Source organism: Nycticebus coucang, chromosome 6, assembly GCF_027406575.1.
Source record: "Nycticebus coucang isolate mNycCou1 chromosome 6, mNycCou1.pri, whole genome shotgun sequence".
NCBI lineage: Eukaryota > Metazoa > Chordata > Mammalia > Primates > Lorisidae > Nycticebus > Nycticebus coucang.
The window spans coordinates 137,689,425-137,706,957 of NC_069785.1; the positions used below are offsets into that span (position 1 = coordinate 137,689,425).

Below are 17,533 nucleotides of genomic sequence, written 5' to 3' on the forward strand. Positions count from 1 at the left end.
ACTGTCAGGCCCCGAGTCACCTGCAGACTAGGGGCCATGGGCTGCACAGACAGCAGAGTGGCACAGCCCAAGACTGGCAGCCTCTGCCCAGGACGGGCTTCACATACACCCAGAACACCGGCTGCAGACCTGATTCTAGGGGAAGTGGGATAGTGTCAAGAAGAGGAGGAGGAGGAGGTGGGACTGCACCAGGGAGGGGCCCTGTTGAATCACGTGCAGAAAATGTTTGCAGTAGCTGCATCCAGGTGAAGCGAGTTAACAGGCCATTCTTAGCAACTTCTCTTTTCTGGAACTTGTTTTTTTCATGCTAAAGAGCTAATATGTGAACAAGCAGAGAGCTTGCAGGTTCCCAGGCTAGAGGGTCCCTAGGGGCCACTCCCTCTGTCCTCCCCAGAGTTCACGGGCTTAGTCAGCCCCTCCCTTGCCAGGGCTCCTGCGCAGGCCACTGGTACTTACCAGCCACCTTCCCTTCTGGCCTTTTGACTGACCAGGACCCTAAAAATGTGTCAGTGCAGGGCCAGTCCCCCCAGAACTCCAGAGGTTTTGGGGGAGTCCTCTGTCCCCCAGATGAATGTGGGGGAGTTGAGTGGCCTGGGAAAGGAGAAGGTCGACCCACACCGAAGCCCTTCACTCTGGCAAGGTCTCAGCAGGCAGCCAGGTGCTTGTTCTGGAGGTGACCTGGTCCAAGAGCAAACCCTGTAAGCAGATCTCATTGCATGAAAACACATGTCTCCCAACCGACTTTGACAAGGTTTAGGAAACTGTTTCTTCTCTCTCATTTGTCTTGATTGCTTACTCCCTATTCCACCTTTTAGAGGCTGCATTCTCTAAAATTAGAGGTATGCCCTGTGCACCGCAGCACCAAAGGTGGGTCTGGAACTGCCCTTCAGTGCCACACAGCAGCAGCAGCCTCTGGGCCTGCTCCTTGGAGGGCCTATGGGGACCCCCTGCAGACAGCAGTATGGGCACCACCCACCTGACATGACAAGAGGCTCTTTGTGAGGATGACCTGGTGGTTGTCACACACCAGGGCCCCTGATGCCCTGATACAAATAATTAATCCTCTTATATTTGTTTGGACCAAACTAGATGTTGATTGGGGCAGGCTCAGGCTCACTCCATCTTACAGGGGCTGGGAAAGGGAGTGACAGCCACAGGGGAGACAGTGGAGGGGGCCGGGGAGAGGAAAGACCGGCAGGACACAGAGAGAGAGTGGTCTCCAGCCCTAACCTGCAGGACAGAGAGAGAGAGTGGTCTCCAGCCCTAACCTGCAGCCAGCTGTTTGGATGCAGTGGTTTGAGCCTCTGCATCTCTGGAAGGGACCCTCAAAGGGTTTTCTGGTGTGGGAGGGAATGGGGGGGGCAAAAGGACTTGCTGAGAGACATGAGCAGGGGGCTCTCAGGGATCCTGAGGACCCAGCCCGTGACCCTGGGGGAGGATGATCAGAGAATCCTTCCTGCACCCCAGGAAGAACTAGGCCTGGAAAAACTGAGGGCAGTGGCTGCACAGGAGATGGCTCAGGTAGCACCACTCTGCTGGGGTCACAACGAGGTGTAAGTCCCATCCTCTGGCTGTCCTTTCTCTGGCTCCCTTGCCACCAGCCAGGTTTGAGGTGAGGGTACCCGTGGCACCTGGAACACCAGGTTCCAGGCCTGTGGGACGTCTCGCAGTCATCCTGCCAGCTTGGCTGAGCAGACCAGGCAGGCCACCACCCTCCATGACTTTCCTGGTGACAGCCACAGGGAGGGGAGAAACACCCCTTACCCAGGGACCCTGAGGAAGAAACAAACCAGATCTCCCCATCGGAACCAGTTCACAGGGCCCCAAATCACCCCAACCCCGCAGGTCCTGAAGCCTGCCCCCCACCCCCACTTGCTTCAGCAGGAAGAAGGAATTTGGGGCTGGACCCAGAGCCCCAATTGTTCCTGCAGCTGAATTCATCTGCCTCAGGCAGGGGCTGGCCTGACTATTAAGTCTGGTCATTAAATTAAAGTTGGAAATTGAAGTGACTCATGAATAACTCATCATGTTTTGTTGGGAAGCTCCTTAAGCTCTTGGGGAGCTATAGTTTGCTGTGTAGTTAAACTATAATTGTTATTATTAATCGTGTTCTTGATAATTACTCAATATTAATTCTCGATAACAGCTCCACAGGCCGGCCCAGGTGCTCAGCATGACAGGGAGCGGTGGCTGTCTGGATGGAGGGAGGAGCAGGAGAGGGAGGTGGGAAAGGGAGCAGGACTGTTGGTGACACTTGAGAGGCCACTCTCCAGCTCTGCAAAGGCAGACACGCCCCATAGCAGAGGGAGGAACCTGTCAGACGTCCTGTGACTTCAAGTGAATGCTGTTCACGGTGGGGCTGAAGCAGGGAAACGGAGAACTCTCGCTGTGGGGAGGTGTGAGGAAAGAAAAGCCCCACCTTCACACACACCTACACCCTCGTATAGGAGCACACACGAACCCTACAGGGCTCTGCAGGTTGCTGGGTCGCTGGGCCAACGAGGGGATGGTACCCCATGGCCAGAACCAAGCCAAGCCCAAGGCTGTTCAGTCTCCCCTCCAGGTTGGCACTGACTGGCCAGTGGAAGAACCTTCCTACCTGCCTCCTCCCACAAACCCAGGCTGGTGGAGCCACCACCTCTGCAGGGTGAAGCTAGGTTGGGAGGCTGAAAGGACTTCCAGGAGTGAGGGGGCCCCATGAGGGAGCCGCCCTGTGCGGGGGGTTGGGGGGTGCCAGGACAGAGACCTGAGGGAGCTGACCAAGTGGGAAGGGGTCCGTCAGGTCCAATCGCCAGCACCTCTCCTCCTATGAGATTACTGGCATTCCTACCGCCTGGTCAGGAGAGGAGGCCTAGGTCTCAATTCTCCTATAGTATCTTGCCTCATCTGGAGCCTCACTTCTGTGTGTGTGCAAGTGCAGGCATGTGCATTTATGTGGGCATGCACCATCTGACCCTAGCCTCTGAGTTCTAGACTCAGCATGGCCCAAGGCAGAGCCCACGCTGCAGCTCAGAGCAGGCCAGCCATCTGGTGGCCAACAGCTGGACTTTCTACCATCTAGCTAGATAATCAACTCATCTCCCTCTGTGATAACTTTCTCGTCAAGGGCCACTGACTACCTGGTGACCAGTGGCCAAAGCCTGCGTGGGAGAAAGACCAACTCATCCCAAGCCTGGGAAGTACCCTTTCATGGGGACCTGCCCTTTGCTGCCCCACACCAGGCCTCCCAGAGGATTGGCCTGGCCATTTGAGGTCCAGGCCAACCGTGGACTTCTGTTGTAGGTGGGCCAAGCGAGGCCAGATCATCAAGGAGGCATCTGGAGAAGTGTACAGGACCACTGTGGACCATACATACTTCTCAGAGCCTGTCTCTTGTGAGGTGACCAATGCCCTGGGCAGCACCAACCTCAGCCGCACGGTTGACGTCTACTGTGAGTTCATGATTTGGGGCCCCTGGGTGAGCAGACACCAGGTGGTCTCTGCTCAGGGCTGGAGAAACCCTGGCCAGATTCCCTGCACACAACAGAGCTTCCAACTTCATGCCGGCACTATCGTGCCTACCAAGCACATCACCTGGCACTTCACAAAACGCACCCTTGTGTAGCGTTTCATATTTATTTTGATCCCCATAATGACCCAGTGAGGCAATGCCTCAGCTCAGGCGGCTGTGACAAATCACCATCGACTGAGTAGCCTAAACAACAGAAATCAGGGTGCCAGCATCGGCACCCTGGCCTGCAGACAGCCGCCTTCCTGCTGTGTCCTCACATGGCAGAGAGGGGGAAGGAGGAAGCCAGCTCTCCTGCGTCACTTCTTTCTTATGAAAGTCCTAATCCATCATGAGGGCCCCACCCAAAGGCCCCACATCCTAATACAGCTCACTGGGGTGACCTGGGGAGGGGCACAAACACACAGTCCATGACGGGCAGGTGTCATCCTTCCTGTATTCTGGTTGAGGAGATGGAAACCTGAGGTCGCACAGTATGTGCCAGGGGAGAACTGAGGCCTGGCACTGACCAAGCCCATCACCCTCTATACACCAGCTCCACTGAGGGACTCTCCTACACGCCCCCGAGTCCCTGGGGCAGCCACCGCTATAGACTGGCTAGCTGGATGCGCTGAAAACGATAATCCTGACCTGGTGGCCTGCCGTTTACAGCCTCAAAAGCACTTTACAAACTTTTTTTTTCCCCTATGTCACCCTCAGTGGAGTGCCGTAGCGTCACAGCTCACAGCAACCTCAAACTCTTGGGCTTAAATGATTCCCTTACCTCAGCCTCCTAAGTAGCTGGGACTACAGGTATCTGCCAAAATGCCCGGCTATTTTTTTATTGCAGTTGTTTAGCTGGCTCAGGCTGGATTCGAACCTGCCAGCCTGAGGTGTATGCAGCTGGCGCTCTACCCACTGAGCTATGGGCACCCATCCTACAAACTTTTTTAATCTGACCCACCCCTTGACCCCAAGAGCCTCAACAGAAGGTGCATTTTTGCACTAAAGGACCAATCTCCACCTCCTCACCCCAGTTTCAGTCTCCATCTGATCCCTGAAAGAAGCACTCTGAGGCTGCCTGGCCACAGCTCTGGGGCCTGGGCCTGAAACCCACCATTTGTGCTGGGGGAAGTAAGAGGGGCTGCCGCTCTCTCTCCATGCTTAGCAGAGGTGTGGGAGTGGGCCCAAGGCCTGGGCTGCTGTGGTAGGGCCAAGAAGGCCTGGTGTCTGGAATGGGAAGGCAACCCACGGCCACCCTGGAGGGCCTCTCAGAGCCTGGGGGCTGGGCTGGTGCCTCAGGGCCCTCCACACCAGGGCAGAGGCTGAGGCTGGAGGACAAGGGGCTGACAGGCAGAAGGAAGACCCTAACCACACACAGAGATGAGGGCCTCCTTCACCCTTCCAAGTCAAGGGGGATCAGTTAAGAGGGGAGGGATGGGACACCCCAGGCAGCAAATCTGGACAGAAGCCTGGCCTGTGCTGCCCGTAACCCCAGCAGGCCTGAGAGGCTGAGCTCGGGGCAGAGGGGCCAGTCCTCATTTCCGTGTCCCACTGCAGACCCCAGGCCCAGCCTAGGCAGAGGACTGAAGTGTGAGAGAAGGTGCTGAACAGGGTTCAGGTGGCAGGGGCGGGACAGGAAGGAGGGCCCGGGGGCTTCCTGGCCCACTGGAGCCAGTTCTTCCTTCCCCTCACAGTTGGGCCCCGGATGACCACGGAGCCCCAATCCCTGCTGGTGGATCTGGGTTCTGATGCCGTCTTCAGCTGCGCCTGGACTGGCAACCCCTCCCTGACCATCGTCTGGATGAAGCGGGGCTCCGGGGTGGTAAGTCCGAAGCTCAGGCCCTGGTCCTCTGACGGGGGCAGGAGGATGGCAGAGCACAGAGCTGCCTTGCTGGACCTTCTCGCTAGCAGACTGGGAGGTCAGTGTCTGGTCAGCCACAGGGAGGAGGGCCCAGAAGGAGGAGAGGAACCCAGGTGCTCAGGCATCCCCCTCACCCTGGGCGCACTCAGCCACAGCAGTTCTGTCCTACTGTGAGTCTTTAAGAAGAGCAGGTAGTCACGGTCACTAACACATGTAGGGTCACTAGAAAGGCTATTCAACTCCCCCCAAGCGAAGCTGTGCCTTAGCCTCGGGGCTAGGCCAGGCCCTCTTCTCCTGTGTGCTTCTGTGTCCTGAGAGCCCTCCAATGGCTTTCCCCTAAGGAGGGACAGGAAGAGCCCTGGGTAGAGGAGCAGAAATAGGCAGGAGAAAACTGACCTTGTGAGGCCGTCCCATGACGTGTCAATGTCCCCATATACAGAGAGGAAGCCGAGCATCTGAGGAGACAAGTAATTGACAAAGAGACAGGTGCTCACCAGAATTCAAACTCAGATCCAGCTCATGCCAGGGTGCTTTCTTCCCCTCACCCCAAGCTGTATCCCAAACAGATACTGAAAAGGACTCAAAAAATAGGTCAGGGACCCTGAAAGAAGTCTGTAGGACAATTTCACCCATGGCCAGCCTGGGAGAGGAGAAGCCCCCTCTGGTCTTACTCCCCCAGACCCCCCACAGGCTGCAGCAGGAAGTAGCCCCTCCACACACGCAGCATGTATACTTCCTGGGGCTCCTATGTCCCACCCTCATGGCCCCGTGTGTCAGGAAGCCTCTTGCCCTGCCCACCTTGGCTCTGCCTAAGGTGCTGGTGCCTGCCTCTCCACAACAAGCCCTTCCCCTACTCTTGGTGTCTGACCCTCCCGACTCTCCTAGGTCCTGAGCAATGAAAAGACCCTGACCCTCAAATCCGTCCGCCAGGAGGATGCTGGGAAATATGTGTGCCGGGCTGTGGTACCTCGCGTGGGAGCTGGGGAGCGAGAGGTGACCCTAACTGTCAACGGTAAGACCCTGCTGGGGCAGGCTGGGGAGGGAGGAAGGAAGAGGGGCCCTTTTGTCACCAGGCATTGCTGCAAAGGGGCTGTCCCTGGCCCTGGGCCTTGCTGTCATCTCCAACTAGGGGATAACAGCAACTATGCCCAACTCTTGGGGTCCCTGTCAGGTGAGAAGGGGCCTGGGGAGTTTTCTGGTCACCCCCTCCTTTGTTATCTTCCAAAGGGGTCTCAGCCCTAAGAGTAGTAGTTGGTGCATTTTTTTCTGGCCAGGAAAATAAGAGTCAGAGGTCACTGGGTGGCCAACACAGATCCCATGTCTACTGATCCACCTCCCATGACCTCAGCCTGTGGGAACTGAAGGAGCATCTCTGCAGCTCCTGGTCAGCCCACTCCCACTACATTAGGGCCACTCAGCCTGTTATCACTTCCATGAGATCAAGTGACTAGGGGGCTCTATAAGGATAATTGCAGCAGGAGAGGGTTTTCATGGTGGGAGTTAACAGGGGACTGCCACAAGAAACATTTAGGGCAGGGCCATCAGACCAGGCAGATGAGGATGTAGACAGACTTCAGAAAGCTGTGGCACCAGTATGAGCATTCCAACATCCCTGCCATCGTCATAGGTGCTTGGGTCCTCAGATACCGAAGCAGCTGGTTTGATTCCCCTGCTGTTTCCAAAGGTCCCCCTGCCCCGACCTTGGTCGTGCCACTGTCGCAGCCCTTTGGGAGCTCCCTGCTCCCATGAAGGCCTGCCTCAGATTAGAGCCCCTGCAGGAACAAACAACCACAGACCTAGTGGGGGAGGGGGGGCTAGGGAGGCGTGGCTGAGTTCTTGGAATTAGCCCAGTGGGCTTCAGCTTCCCCCCTACCCAGAATGCGGCCTCCCCACACACTCAGGACCTCATCTATCCTCCCCCTTTGCTAGAAAACTAAAGCCAGCTTGGTGCCTCCTCATCCTCTCTGCTGCCCCCTAAGCCAGCTCCCTACTCCCATTTCCACTCCTTTCCCTGCCCCAGTGTTGTGGCAGCCCCAGAGGGATATGATCCTACCCGATCCCAGAGTATGCACAGGCCACTTGTCCTGGGCAAAGCCCTGACTCGGGAGCCCTCCTGCCTTTCCCGTGCGTCCCCAGGATGCCACCAATAAATTGGCACTGCAGGGCTAAAAATAACAGCTATCTGATGGCGCCTCCACATATCCATGGCAACCAGGCTGCAGCCTTTTCCTTTCAGCACCGGTGTCTGACACTCGCTCAGTTCGTGGCCCAGTGAGATGGGCTTCGGGAGGGTGTGGGGGAGTCGCACTGCCAATGTTGCTCCGCTGTGCTGGCCCTGTGACCCACTGGGGGACCCTCACACTCACATGCAACCTCCAGAGACCCCCAAGCCAGAAGCTATTGAAGGAGCATTGTGGTTCTGGGAAAAAAAGGGTTAGAGAAGAAGCTGAGATCTATTGCCACTTGAGACATCAGGTATCGAGGAGAGAAGGAGCCAGGGAGCACAGGCCTGGGGGACAAACACCGCAGCCTGGCCCTGTACTAAGTCCCATCCATCTCTGCCCCTCCTCCACCTCCACCCTCCAGCACCAGCTCCCCTAGGTGGCCAGGCAGAGAAAAGCTGAAGGGATTAAGTGGCCCTGTCAGGGGAGCACAGGTCTGTTCCCACTTCCAGAGAGCAGGTGGAAGGAGGGCAAAGCCCAGTGGGCAGGAGCCTGGGCCCGGACCAAATGAGGCTGATACTATGGAAGTGTCCAGAGGTCCAGGTTCTCAGGGCAGGAGTCCTTTGGGGAATAAATTGGCACAGACTTCCACTGATTTGGCTCAAACTGGGCATCTGCAGGGAGGGGGGACCAATCATACCACCCACTGACTGCTCCAGCCCCATTTCCCTTTATGCTGGATTTTGCTTCCTTTTAAGAAGCCACACACACACACACACACACACACACACACACACACACACACGTATGCATTTGCTCCTGGCTTTTAGAACTCTAAGAACCCCTCAGGGGATTCCTAGTTCCTGGGAAATGAAGGGAAAAGGTTTTACGGCATCATCACTTTTCTACCCAGCAGCAAAACAAAGCACCATCCAGATCCCTAAAACATCAGCCCTTGTCTCTCTTGGAGCTCTGGGATGTGAGGGAGGAAGGGAGGGCTCATCTGAGGGTGGATGGTCGCCCATACCTGCTTCCCCCAGCCCCAAGCCATTTGCTGTCCTAAACTCAGCAGACGTCACCTGAGTGTGTCCTGGTACCTTTTCTCCTCTTGACTGAGAGCTGCTCATAGAAATGCAAATCTGTTTTAATTAAGGCAGCTGATAAACAGCAATTATATTTGCAGCAATTTTTGTTTTGTTCCCAGCATGATTTTGCTTGTTCTCCAGATCCTGTGCCCCCCTCTCCTTTCTCTGGTGTCTGCCATCTAAGTCCCTTACCCCAGGGACTGCAGGGGGACCCTCAACCCCCCAGCCCAGCCAGGAATTTAGCTAAGCCCGTGACTAAACTAGCTTTCTGGGGTTGGACACCAGGCAGAACCAGGCAGGAAGCCCTACGAGTCGGGCTGTGCTCCAAGGGGACTCTCTTAGGACTGTCCTGTCTAGCGTGCTAAGTGGGACAGAACTTTGCATAATCAATCACACACACACACGCACGCACGCACACACGAATGGACTGGATGGGATAACATTGGGGTTTGGGGCTGGGGTCTCCCTGAGCCGTCCGTGTACTTACATGCAGAGAACGAGGTGAACTGCAGGACCAACTCAGTCCGCGGGTCCAGGCCGTGCACGTGGCCGGCGCAGCCAGTCCCAGCCAGGACGTCCTCCGTCGGCGTGGCACAGGCGCCCTCTCCTGGCCGCCTGGGAGACGGCGGCTGCGGGAGGGCCGTGTCGTCCTGCGACGCCTCCCGCCACCGCCGCGCCGCCACCTCCCTAAAGCTTTCCCGCCGCTGCCGGAGAGAACCGCGCTCTCTCCTCTGGAGCCGGTTTGCACTTTTCCTGCGCCGCTCTGGTGGCACTAACATCACCACCTTTTACGGCAGTTATTTATGTCTTCTGGGGACTCTGACTTGGAAGGCTGGCTCGCGACCCTGGAGAGGTTGATTTATTTCGAGTCCCCGACCTTGCACTTACAGACCTTCCCGGAATGTTGTGCGAAATGCTTGCATTAACGAACAAACTTCAGGCCCCCCACCGAAAGGGCGCCAGCCGGGGACCTGCCCTTCCCGGGCCACTAATGTGCCGCTGTCCCCACTACAGGACCCCCCATCATCTCCAGCACCCAGACCCAGCACGCCCTGCACGGCGAGAAAGGGCAGATCAAGTGCTTCATCCGGAGCACGCCGCCGCCCGACCGCATCGTGAGTGCCCGGGAGGGGGCGCGCGCGCCTCGCTGGGGAGAAACAAACCTGCCCCGGGTCTGGACAAATGTACAGGCAGCCCCCACCTCTGCGCAGGCCCGCCTCTGCAGCCTAAGGGCAGAGGGCAAGCCGGGGTGGGAAGGCAAAGCCCAGGCCCCCTCTCCTGTGTAGAACAGAGCTCCGTTTACAGTTGGCAGTCCCCTTGCATACCCTCCAGGGCTCTGCTGTGTAAATCACTGCCCAGGTCCACCCCATGTATCAAGAGTTGTCCCCTCTAAAATGATTGTTCCATTCTCCCGCCTCTCCTCCAAACCTTCATAATTGCAGTGCAGCCAAGGCAGCAGTCACCTTCACAGCCCCCCACCCCACCCCTAAAATATGCACTACCTGTCTGAAACTGGAAGAATCTTGGGCGTGGAAACCAAGGAAAGTGAACATTTTAATAGCACTATTGGAAGGATATTATTTTTAATAATTCCCAGTGCCTGGGACAAACCTGCTAAAAGATTGCCCAGGGTCAACTCTGCTGGACAGTTCTACCCTCTCACAGGACAGCAGGGCAGGGAGGATGCTGGGCTGGGCCCTGAACAGCCGGTTCAGACTAAAACTGACATTCTTGTAAACTGCTAGAGTATTATTGCTGTTACACACCCTCTCAGGCATTTGATTCATTCACTGTCTGAGTCACACAAAACTTGCAATGATTCACAAGTAAAAGCAATACATATGCCTCCTCAATGTCACTCACTAACTTTTTAAAAACTATAAATGGAATATATGCCCATTGTGAAATATCCCAATGGCCAGGTGTAGTAGCTTGGGCTGGTAATCCATTACCACTTTAAGAGGCCACAGTGAGAAAATCATTTTGAGACCAGGAGTTCAAGACCAGCCTGCACCACATGGTGAGACATCCCATCTCTGCCAAAAATAGAAAAAATTAGCCAGGCTTAGTTACTTGGTGCCTGTAGTCTCAGCTACTCAGGAGGCCAAGACAGGAGGATCACTTGATCCCAGGAGTTTGAGGTTGCTGTGAGCTAGACTGAGGCCATGGCCCTCTAGCCTGAGCAACATGAGACCGTCTCAAAAGTATCTATATATCCCATTCAGTCTTAAGCATTTTCACACCATCTTTCTTTTCAGAGCCATCTAATTCTAGGCCAGTGCATCTCACTGGCTTCCAGGGACATTTGGCAATGTCTGGAGACATTTTTTGTTGTCACGACTTGGGGAGTGGGTGCTGCCGGCATCTAGGGTAGAGCCCAAGTGTGGTGCCAACATCCTCAGTGCATGAGACAGCCTTCAACCAAGAATAAGTTAGGCCCAGATGTGGACAACAGCGTCCAGTTTGAGAAGCCCGGCTCCCGCCTTGCCCAGGACCCCCAAGCACTGGCCTGCATTGCCACACGCTCATGAACACTTTGAGCCAGGGTGTTCATGGGGCTTAAACACATTCAGGTCATACAATAGTCATGGAAGGACTCTCGAAACAGTTAAATAAACTAATTATTGATGAGGTTGATCACAATTACAGCTCTCACACACTTTTGTAAAAACAGACAGAGTAACAAAGCTAGACTCAAACCCCTAGAGCTGCTGTCTCACCCAAGACCCACTGAGGCAGCCACATGATCCTGGGATAACATCCCTGGGGAGGCTCCAGGTGGTCCCTGGGTTCAGATGGCTGCCGCCAGAGCTCCCTCTTTGCTGGAAAAATGTTCTGAGTGTGGAGCCATGCTGGACCCCCTTCTTAGATGACTGAGGTGGCCCCAACCTCTACGTATATACCCATATGTGTACATGTGTGAGTGGATTGTGTGCACATGTGTTGTGGTGGGTGGTGTGTCAGTGTGTGCGCACATATACATGTTGGTGGTGTGTGTACTTATTATGGGTGCATGTGGTGTGTTGTGTGTGTACCTGTGTACATGTGTGTTTACATGTGTTGTGGCTGTACGTACATGTGGACCTGTGCGTTATGGTGTGTGTGGTATGTGTACATGTGTCTGTGAGTGTTGTGTGAATGTGTATTATGGTGTGGCACGTGTATGCCTGACTATGCATGTTTGTTGTAAACGGTGTGGTATGATGTGCGTGTGTTTTTATATGTATTTATACAGGGGTCATTATAAAAGTTTTAAGATATTCATAAGGACGCTATCAACTGTGTTTCTAGGAAGTGAAATAATGAACTATAACACGGTCTGTCTCAAAACTTTCATAGTGCCCGTGTAAGTGTTCACATGTGTGTGCATATGTGTGATGTGCTATGGTATATGTATGTGTTGTGATACGTTTATGTCTGTGGTATGAGGCATATGTGTTGGTATGTGGCAGTGAGCATGAACTTGAGCCTGGCTGTCTCTGCCTGGAGAAGCAAGGTGACACCATGGTTCTGCCCACCCACCCCCGGGGGTGTCTCCTCCTAATTCTGCACTCCTGGCAGGCCTGGTCCTGGAAGGAGAATGTGCTGGAGTCGGGGACGTCGGGGCGCTACACAGTGGAGACCATCAGCACCGAGGAGGGCGTCATCTCCACGCTGACCATTAGCAACATTGTGCGCGCTGATTTCCAGACCATCTACAACTGCACTGCCTGGAACAGCTTTGGCTCTGACACTGAGATCATCCGGCTCAAGGAGCAAGGTGAGGGCCGCCAGGGTCAGAGGAGACTGGCAGGGCCTGGAGGGCACTCTCCCAGCGGTCTTGAGGGACAGAGCACCCAAAGGGACAGAGCACCCAGAGGACCCACCTATGAGGTGGGTCCAGGCCCAAGGACATCACGGTGCTCTTCCTGGCTGGTCACATGGCCTTGGGGAGCCAGCTGCCCTCTGTGGCCCACTGCCCTGGGAGGCAATGGCACTAGCTCCCACCAGGAAACAAGAAAGGAAGAAAACTGCCCAGACTAGCACCTGAGGACCATGTTTCAGGGGACCTGAGCTGCCACCAAAGGGCCCTCATTAAACTGTGGTGCCCGGGCAGAACACAGGATATGCTGGCTTGGATGTGTGGGGAAGCTGCCTGGCCCCAGATAGGACAACAAGCCAACCCAGCAACCCAGAAGCCACAGGAGCCCCCCACGCTAAAGCTAAGAGTAGGGCCTATTCCTCCTGATCCTGGTGTGGGGACTGGACGCAGGCCACCTGCTGACCCCAGGAGACACAGGGACCACTGTGCTACAAAGGAGACACCAGCCAGAGGGCAATGCTGGGCAGGGAACAAGAGGAGGGGGAAGGCAGAAGCCTCACCCCTCATGGTCCCGTGTGCCCGCTGCCCTAGCTCCTGGCAGAGGTGCTGAGGCCCCAGGCTCTGCTCAGATTTCTGGGGCACAGCCTCCAGGACAGAGTGGAGGCTCAGAGGACTGGTTCCAAGAAGCTCCACATACAGCCAGACGCACATGTGGCCCCCAAACGGGCTGCAGGGCTTGTCCCTTGCCAACCAGGGCTAAGTCGTGGTGGACCAGGGATTCAGCTCAGGCAGGCCTGGGCCTCTAGGCAGGCCTCAGTCCAGATGATCTCTGCTGCCCTCCAAGCTGAAGGCCCACCCACAGGCTACCGGCCCACAGGCTGCTGCGGCTCACAGGCCAGCACCTGCAGACCAAACCGCACAGCCTCTCCCAGCACCTCTTCCTTCATAGGCGCTGCTCTGCATAACGCTTTGCACATAATCCACATAACATCATCCACACATCATCCCGAACCCTCCTGGTCCCCTGTTACCTACCCTCCCTGTCTTCCCATTGGTGCACCCTCCCCTAAATGTTCTCACCCCAACACAACTTCTCTCTCTGGTCCCTAGCTCCTCTGGAGCCAGTGTGAACGAACCCTAAGTTCAGTTGGGCTAGCCTAGATCTGTTGCGGGTCCCAGAGACATGACTGAAGAAGGAAGCCCCTTCCCCAACCCCTCCAGGTAGCCGACCCTGTCCCACCCCACCCTGCCAGCCAGCCCTTGCTGTGGACGCTTGCTTTATTTCCAAACAGGTTCAGAAATGAAGTCGGGAGCCGGGCTGGAAGCAGGTACGAAGGAGACGGAGACGATGAGGACTGCCCGGGTGGCGGGAAGGGATTCTTGCCTAGTGGGGAGGGGCCCCAAAAGGGGATAGGAAGGCCTGTGCTGGCCGCTAACTTCTCTGCCCTCCCCTGTCCCAAGTGTTCAGTGTAGTCAGAGCAGTGGGGAGAGGGTTCCCAGCCAGCTCGGGGCTAGGGACCCCAGAGACCTGTCTCCCATCTGCCACAACGCCCCATAGGCTCCTCCTCTCCTGGACACTGGCTCTTGCTCCTGCCTGCATTCCTTCCATCCCTTCTCTCCAGAAGCCCTGGCTGCTGCCCTCTGGGGTCTGCTGGCCCCTATCCCTCTACTTCCAGGCCCTCCCTGACTCTCCTGCTTCTCAGCGTCATCACCAGCTTGGCCATTGCTTCCCAGGATGTGGGGGCCCCAACTCCTTCTGTGGCTAATCCATGCTTGCTGCCGCGCCTCCCCCACTCCCTGCAGTCTCCACGGAAGTGTCATCTCACCCCCAGGCCAAGGCTGCTGGGCCAGGCACTCAGTAGCACAGTGGTCATCGTCCTGACTGGGTTAAGTTGCTCTGTCTTGGGACCCCCCAAGAGATGATTGCCCCCCACCCCCAACAGAGACCAGAAAAAAGATTCAGGACATAGCAAATGAGACTCTACAGGGCCAACCAAAGCCATGCTGAGGACTTGGGAGTCCTGCCATGCCTTGGGTCTCCTGCCATGCTGGCCCATGTCACCTTCTTCAACACGCTCCATGCAGGCCCCTCCCATCTGGGCGGACATGCCCCCATCAGAATAGCGGCCCAGGGTACAGGCCAGCTAGAGGCCCCTGCAGCACACTCAGAGACAACCCAGACAGTTGCCAGCCTCCCTCTGTGTTCTCCCTGAGTCCTCTCCTCCTCCCCCACCTCCATCTCATGTTTATCTGCTCACACTTTTCTGGAGCTCCCCAGACACCTTCCTCCCATGGTGGCTGGAGCCTGATGTGCAGCCGATCTTAGATGGAAAGGAGGCTGAGCAGCGGCGGGTCTTGGGGGATATGGGCAGGGTGCTCTGTCCAGAGGGGAGCAGCCTGCACAGGCAGCCCAGGCCAAAGCTCAGGAAGCCAGGCAGGAGGGAACTGGGAAGGGAGACTGCCCTCAGGGACCACTTGTCCCCATGACCCCCCCCCATCCCACTCACCTGCCTGGCAACCAATGTCCAGATAAGATGGCACCCCTCACCCCAGCTGTTAACAAACTCAAGGACACATGGACTTCCAAGATACCAGAGTCAGAAGGCACCATATATATAGCTGCCCCAGCTCCCTAGGTTTACAGTCAGGACACGGAGGCCCTGAGGTATTAGGAGCTTTCCACCATCCTGCTTTGAGTCTGATTTCAGCTGAAACAGGCCCTGAGTTTTTCCAAGAAAAATTACTAGGAATCCGAGGAGAAACAAAATTAAACCCAAATGAGCCAAGTTCAAAAGCTCCGAACCAATGAGCTTCCAAAGCAGTTATTCTTTCCTCATGAAACTCAAACCTAGAGATAGCACCGTCTGTGTGTCACACAAGCCCAGCTGAGGCCAGGTCCCTCGTCTCTATCCTGGCTGTGAGACCAACCCAAACTCCTTCCACTTCTAATCTGCGACTGTTTGCCACTCTCACCTCCTCTTGTCCCCACCCCCAACCCCCAATCACCATGCAGTGGTCTTGGCCACCATTTGGCAGGTGGCAATTGAGTTAGTAGGCAAGTCCTGTGTAGCAAAGGAAGGCGTACTCGGCCACCCACACCACCAGCCCCTCACCATGGACAGCTCCTCCCCACAGCATCTCCAGGGGTTTCCTCCTCCCTTCCTCCTTTAAAGGAGGCAGCAGCAAGGAGAAGCTAACCTCAGCCCCAGACCCAATGCCCACTCATCCCCCTGCCGTCCACACTGCCAAATGTGGGTGAGTGGACAAGGGCTCACTCTTTTTTTTTTTTTTTTTTGTAGAGACAGAGTCTCACTTTATGGCCCTCGGTAGAGTGCCGTGGCCTCACACAGCTCACAGCAACCTCCAACTCCTGGGCTTAAGCGATTCTCTTGCCTCAGCCTCCCGAGTAGCTGGAACTACAGGCGCCCGCCACAACGCCCGGCTAAAGGGCTCACTCTTTAAAAGAAACTTTCCTCATCCACCTTTAAGGCTGTAGGGTGGGTGCCAGGCTCTGTTCCAAGGCCTTTACCCACATTTGCTCAGCTAACCCCTGTCACAACCCTCAGCGGTGGCCACTATCATTAGCCCCATTTTGAGATAAGAGAGCTAAAGTGAGCTGGTCAAAAGAAGCCATGCAGCCAGACTCAAAACAATGGCAATGGAGGCTGTCCAGAGCTTGTGGGTTTGGAAGATGGAGTGGGGCAGGAAGAGGAGGCCTGGACTTACCCTGGCTCTGCTGCAACTGTATGTCCTTGGCTAAGTCGCTTGACTTCTCTGGACCTCAATGTCTCTATCTATAAAATGGGAAGCTTGTCCTTAGTGGGCCCCCGGCCCCAGCATTCTCTAGTTCTATTCCTGATGGGCTCTTTGGGGCCCTGGGTCATGTGCTCAGCCCTGTATGCCATCATGGAAGGGCCAGGGCTGTCTGGAAGATCACTGCTTCCCAGCCAGGGCCAGAGTCAGTCAGAGACAGCAGGGAATGGGACTTACCCTGCTGGAGTGCTAGCCTTCTCTCACTGGAGGGATGCCTAGAGGGAGAAGCAGCAGGCCTTGGGGGGGACAACGAGGTCCCTAGAGGGGGAATCAGTGGGTGAGCTATGATCCCGCTCCCCTGCCTCTGAGACCCAGAAACCTGGGGGCTACAAGCCTGGTGCCCAGCAGGCCAGACGCAGCTGGCTTGGACTAAAGCATTCTCTAGGAGCTGGTCGTCCTGCGCATCCCCTGTGCACCTGGGAAAGGGAGGAGGAGGAAGGGACAGACCCCAAACCAGGACAGTGATCTTTCCAAAGAAAAGCCAGGACCTGTGACTCCCCAGCCCTTCATGACAGAGCATCACTCCTGTTCAAAGCCAGAGAGAGCCAAGCTATACCAGCACACCCTCACCTCGGCTGTCCCTTCTCTGTGTTCACCTGCCCCACTGTCCTCCTGCCCTCCCCTGCTCTTCCCTGCCCTTTCCTCTACCCACCCACTGTCCTCCACCCTGGACTTGCCATCCCCACTAGAGCTGGCCCCTGTTGAATTCTGCCTGGGCCTGCCTGGGCCCAGGGAGGCATTTCCCAGGAGGGACCCACATGGTAGGGGCTGACCTGAAGGAGTTGGGTGAGGGCCTGGGGGGACCAGTGAGCTTCCCTCCACACCACATCAGCTGTGCCCACTTTTCTCCCACAGAGTCTGTGCCGATGGCTGTCATCATTGGGGTGGCCGTAGGAGCCGGCGTGGCCTTCCTCGTCCTTATGGCAACCATTGTGGCTTTCTGCTGTGCCCGTTCCCAGAGAAGTACGGGAGGGAGACCCGGGATCTCAGGGAGGGGGACAGAGAAAAAGGCCAGGCTTAGGCTGCCCCGGAGAGCAAGTAAGCAGGAGTACGATGCCTCACAGCGCTGCGCTCCTGGGGCAGGGAGTGGGTCTGATGTGTGGCGTCCGGCACTATGGGCCCTCGGCAGATGTGAGCGTGGACTAGCTGGGCTCCATGTGCAGGGCAGTCAGCCAGCCCTGTGGGGCGAACACGCGTAGCTCTCAGTCAGGGGCTGTGTTGACATCAGGGGAGAAAAGATGTGGCTTCATCCTTGTTCTCCAAGAACTGCCAGTCTAACCGGAAAGGCAGATTTCACACACGGGAGAAAAGAGTTCAAGG

At 56.1% G+C, this 17,533-nt stretch overlaps 1 protein-coding gene across 2 annotated transcripts in view; it reads left to right on the plus strand.

Moving 5' to 3' along the window:
* The window catches only part of KIRREL3 (kirre like nephrin family adhesion molecule 3), a 494,402-nt gene that overhangs the window by 470,320 nt on the left and 6,549 nt on the right, over nt 1–17,533 (plus strand). Inside the window, exons 9-15 of one of the 2 annotated variants that reach the window (XM_053593181.1) lie at nt 3,283–3,431; nt 5,185–5,312; nt 6,237–6,363; nt 9,613–9,713; nt 12,160–12,358; nt 13,693–13,728; nt 17,069–17,176. In XM_053593181.1, coding sequence (XP_053449156.1) covers nt 3,283–3,431; nt 5,185–5,312; nt 6,237–6,363; nt 9,613–9,713; nt 12,160–12,358; nt 13,693–13,728; nt 17,069–17,176 — 848 coding nt within the window. The remainder of the gene's footprint in view (nt 1–3,282; nt 3,432–5,184; nt 5,313–6,236; nt 6,364–9,612; nt 9,714–12,159; nt 12,359–13,692; nt 13,729–17,068; nt 17,177–17,533) is intronic. The other variant, XM_053593182.1, reaches the window with a different exon arrangement.